The 5,016-nt window shown below is 35.6% G+C and overlaps 1 protein-coding gene across 1 annotated transcript; it reads right to left on the reverse strand.

The window, feature by feature from the left end:
* Positions 1 to 209: 209 nt before the first annotated feature.
* Positions 210 to 3,053, reverse strand: LOC137923837 (uncharacterized). Its single transcript, XM_068767115.1, has 2 exons — positions 1,601 to 3,053; positions 210 to 1,090 (listed from the first exon to the last, which is right to left on the reverse strand). The coding sequence occupies exons 1-2, from the start codon at positions 3,051 to 3,053 to the stop codon at positions 210 to 212; spliced, it is 2,334 nt and encodes a 777-aa protein (XP_068623216.1).
* Positions 3,054 to 5,016: the final 1,963 nt, after the last annotated feature.

Below are 5,016 nucleotides of genomic sequence, written 5' to 3' on the forward strand. Positions count from 1 at the left end.
GACCAATATTTAGCCATTTCCGCACATGCAGTGGTTTAACGGTGGCAGTTGTGTAATTTGCATTGTTTGCCGCATGCACATTTATCAGCGGGCTGGCGGGCGGTGCACTTTGTTGCACGACTACCACTGCATGTGTGAAAGTAGCTAAATATTGGTCTTTTTCTTACTTACGATTTTGTTGATTCTAAATCTAATACACTATCGACTTCTTAAACCTGTGTAGCGTTTTCTATAGTGTTTAAAAATGGTTCTTTAAAATCACCAGAATGTCGCTTCTTGAGCTGAACCGTTTGATTTGGCATTATTTTAGTTTTGCCCAAGGTTCCGCTGACTACATTCACAGTGTAAGTCGCTCGCTGGTCTTTAATAGGATTCTTAAGGAATCCATCATTTTCAGCAAGAGATACTTTTGAAGGCCTTTGAAGTGGGGCTTTTCTGACGCGACTAACATTTGTAGGGATAGCTTGTAAATTTAGAAGCTGGTTGTGGATGTTGGGGGAGCTTAAACTGTTTCTCGGGATCGTTGCATGTGGAGTACCAGGTGCAGGAGATGGCGCCGGTTCCACTTCTTCAACGTCTTCCTGCATGCAAAACTTGGCGACAGGACCCAGATCGATTTCGCTTTTGTTGAGACTGTAGTAATTCGCTCCGTTTCCAAATAGTTTCATATTGAAACTATCATAGTAAGGTATTACACCGTTGAGTGTTGAAAACACTTGCGGACGAATGCTATCAGGGTAACTCGTCCTTGGTCTTCTTGGAAGCGTCACATAGCCTTTTGGATTTATAAGCGGCAAAGTCCCGTGGTGAGCATTGGCATCATGTAATCTACTGTAAAGGATCGAGTCAATCCCTGTTTCAAAACTTGGTGATTTCATTGGACTTGCCATACGTTTTAGGTTTTCTTGCTTTTCCTGTGATATAATACCACTGGAAGGTGACACCTGATTGCTACTTCTCAGAGGAAAAGACAGCAGGTCCGGAGGATACGCTTGGTGTTCTTGTGCGAGTCGATCAAATAGAATGTCTTTGGGTATTTTTGACATCTCTGCCTCTGGTCGACGATTTATGTGGTTTTCTTCGTAGGATGCTGTAAAAATTAACATCTTTAAGAAAATTAATATTACTACATATTAATATAAATTACATAAACATCAAAAAATTTAGAAGTCTTTATTTAAATCCGATTCTAAAATCCGAGTCTGGAAGCATAAATTTCTAGATAAAAGCCAGAAGGCCTGCAATCTTATTATAACTTTTATATGCCAGTCGGATTCGCAAAAGTTCATACTCTTTTTTATTTTAAATCAATAATTAAAATAATTGAAGTTATTAACTAACAAAATATGTTATGTTAAAATTAAACTAAAGGATGTTTATGTGGAGAAACTCCGTGGAAATTGAAATTCCAAAATATAATTTCATAACCTTCTTCGTCTTTAAGGACAGATGATCATAATTTTTCCCATTTTCATTATTGTTTTTCCAAAAACAAAAAAGTGATTAAGATAATGCTTTTGGACAAAACAAGTTCATGTTATTTATTTTCATCTCTGTTAATAATATTAAAAAAAATATTAAAATTTCCATTTACCCGTACCTAAAACTGATTCGTTCTCCAATAATGTCTTATTAAGTTCTGACATTTCTGTTGCTTCGCTTGTTATAGACGGCTGTGCCTCAGATTTCCTAGGCGGCTTCGTTACGGGATTTACGTCTGATTTTATTCCTTTCTCAACTTCAGACGCTACCGATCCATCGATGAGAACCTCTCCGTTAGATGAACGAGTGTCTGTTTTAATTAATCTTTTCATTTCCGCATTCTGGGATGTTAAAAAGCATACAACTGCTACCGCACCAAATATAATTATTATCGCTGTTAAACAACCTACTAATATTGCAAATGAATCTGTATCCATACCAGCAATAGTACCTGCTCCGGCATATTTAGATAATACTAGAATAATTGTCTTTTCGTCTTTTCCACCAGGATTTTCAGCAACACATGTATAGTTACCTCTATCACTGTAACGTGAATGTATAATTGTAAGATTGACCCATCTGATTAAATCCATTGTATTTTCAGCAACTGAATACCGCACTTCTCCGAAGGATCTAATTTCTATTACTTTTCCATTAAAACGCCATGTTACATCTGGCGGTGGATTACCTACTACTTTGCAAGTGAGTGTAACGTTATCATCGTAGCTTTTGATTGTTGAATCTGGTAGTGGTTCCAGAATAGTAGGTCGGCAGGCAAAGTTAGATGAATCTAGTTCGTTCCAGAGTTTATCGCGTATCGAAACTGGCTCACTGCATGAAGTTGGCGGAGTGTACAAGTTATGGCTGATAACCCAATCTCTGAACGATTGCAGATTGCAGTCGCATCGCCAAGGATTATTGTGCAGGTCCAACCCGGACAAGTTTCTGAGTGAACTCAGCGTCTCAGGTTTCATGTGGTTCAAATTGTTCCCGTCGAACCGTAGTATCTTCAACTGCGGCAGATTTACGAAGGCTTTTGTGCTGATTCGAACTATCCTGTTATTGCTCATCTCTACTTTCTGAAGGAACTTCAAATTACGGAACAGTCCATCCTCTAACTTATCTATGTAGTTGTTGTTTAAGTTAATTAATCTTAATTTCTCCGTACCCTTGAACGTGTCCGGGTGAAGATATCTAATTAAATTTTTTGACATATCTAACTCTATCATAATTGCTAAAGTCAAAAAAGCTGCTTTATGAACCACTGCTATATTACACTCCTTCAAAAATAACTTCTTTAGATTACTTAGGCCTACCCTTTTGAATGCTTCTTGAGGTAATTGGTGTAAATTATTGTTGGAAAGATCTAAGATTTGTATGTCATTACTGAGGTTGGCGGGTACGACCCTTAGGCTTGAGTTTGAGCAAATTGCGGCTTTGTTCCCCGATTGCCATCTACAATCACATGGCCTCTGACATTCGGTTGTGAAATCGGCAAATGTACGGGAGAATATCAGTGCAAGACACAGAATGGCAAATTTCAACCATGTCTCCCAACATTTATGAGCCATTTTGCAATGATACTGGTCATTTCTTCGTCACAGGGCATTTCTGTTTGCTGCTCGTGTCTCGATACATAGGTAACCTGGAACAAAGATTTTGCGTTTTATTTTTTTTACCACACGCACTGTCGATACAAACAAAATTATCTAATATTTAATTTTTAGAGTTATACTGCACACTAGGTTTTATAATACAGGATCTTTTCCAGTACCAAAACCGCTCTGATCATACTGAAGAACGATATGTTTTACGTTTTACTATTACTTATTTAACAGTTTTCTGGTAGTGTAATTATAATTATCTAGAAAGCCTTTAAAAATTAACTGTAGTATCACTAAAATTAGATATATTTATCTTGATCTTCAACAAGATTCACAATGATAGAATACTTGGTTATGTGAGTACCAAAGGCTTCTTAAAATCCGTAGAGCCTTCGATAATGTCTGTAGATTTTTTATTTTAAAACTTTTTAAATCGAATGCATGATAAATCGAAATTATTGTTAATTTTAGCTTGCAAGCTTGCTTTAATTTCTATTGGTAATATTATGTATATCGCCAATACAAATTGTTTTAGGCCTGAACAAAGACACGATAATCGTATATTTAGATCTATCTTTGTATTGTTGTATGATCATCTATATTTTTCCATAATAATTGTATTCACAGTGTCACAAATTTACAATAGAACACCAAGGATACACCTATAAACTGTTTTTCATGTCTGGTAATATTTTATTCAACTAAAAGAACTACTTCCCTCGAAAACCATATAGTCAGTTGACCTTCAGACAAGTTACGTTTATAAAGACTACACAGTTTTGTCACGCCAACCTTGCCACAGTTTTAATGATACATGCACGAAGTTATTTCATTGTTCGTTATATTACAAGGGGTTACGAATTGAATAATTCTATTGTGTTCTTTAAAAATGTTTACGAATAATTCCAATAATAATTACAATGTTTATACATTATATATGAAATTTAAAATTAAACTCATACTGGCTAAATTTCGTCTTTAAAAGATTACAAATTACGGATACACACATGCGTATATACAAACCCATCAAAAGCACAAATCCTAAATATCAGGAGTTGCCAAGCTAGTTGATAGTTCGAGCCATTGTTCGAAATTTGAAATTTTTCGCGAGCCGCAATATACGCATTTGAAACACGCAAACGAATATTTTGTAAAACAATTATATTTATAGAAATTATATAACAAAATTACAAAATATGTGTATTGAAGGTAGATATAATGGCACACATATGACAGCACTCCTAATAATACTTAAGATGCCGGTTAGTTAAATATGATCGGTGTTTGGATTTCGCTAATTTTATTGTGGAATAATCTAATATATAAAATTCTCGTGTCACGGTGTTCGAACTTGAACTCCTCTGAAACGGCTTGACCGATTTTTACCAAATTTTATATCCGTATTCAGTAGGTCTGAAAATCGGCTACTATCTATTTTCCATACCCCTAAGTGATGAGGGTGGTCCACCCCTAAATTTTTTATTTTATTTTTTATACAAATTTTTTGGTTTTTATTTCATTATGATACAGCATACAAAAATACATACAACCCTAAATTTTCACCCCTCTACGATCAATCCTTATCTTTAATTTGTTAATTAAAAACTTTAATTTTTTTGCAAAACATCGTTTGTGGGATCAGCTAGTAATAATATAACAATGGCGTCGTGTACTCGCGCCAGTTGACGCGAATGAAGCACCAACTGTTTAAACGCGGAACAAAATGGCGCCGACGCGTGCGACGGAACTGGCCAGCGGACCGCAGTACGCGAAACAGTTCAAATATGTCTGTGCGCACAACGCAGTCGCGTCGCTCGTATACTTATATACTTTAGTTATAACAAATTTTCGTGTTATAATAATAATTATTCACGCAAGTATTTTGTTTCTATTTCCCAGGAGCTGACATAGGTTATATAATAAATTTAAA

Source organism: Battus philenor, unplaced genomic scaffold (assembly GCF_028537555.1).
Source record: "Battus philenor isolate CCGP_79_NKW_IND1 unplaced genomic scaffold, ilBatPhil1.0.hap1 SCAF_22, whole genome shotgun sequence".
Taxonomy (NCBI): domain Eukaryota; kingdom Metazoa; phylum Arthropoda; class Insecta; order Lepidoptera; family Papilionidae; genus Battus; species Battus philenor.

Coding starts and splice junctions, on each gene's coding strand:
- LOC137923837 (XM_068767115.1), bottom strand. CDS start 3,053: ATGGCTCATAAATGTTGGGAGACATGGTTGAAATTTGCCATTCTGTGT. Junction 1,091..1,600: donor GGAGAACGAATCAGTTTTAG/GTACGGGTAAAT, acceptor TAATTTTTACAG/CATCCTACGAAGAAAACCAC.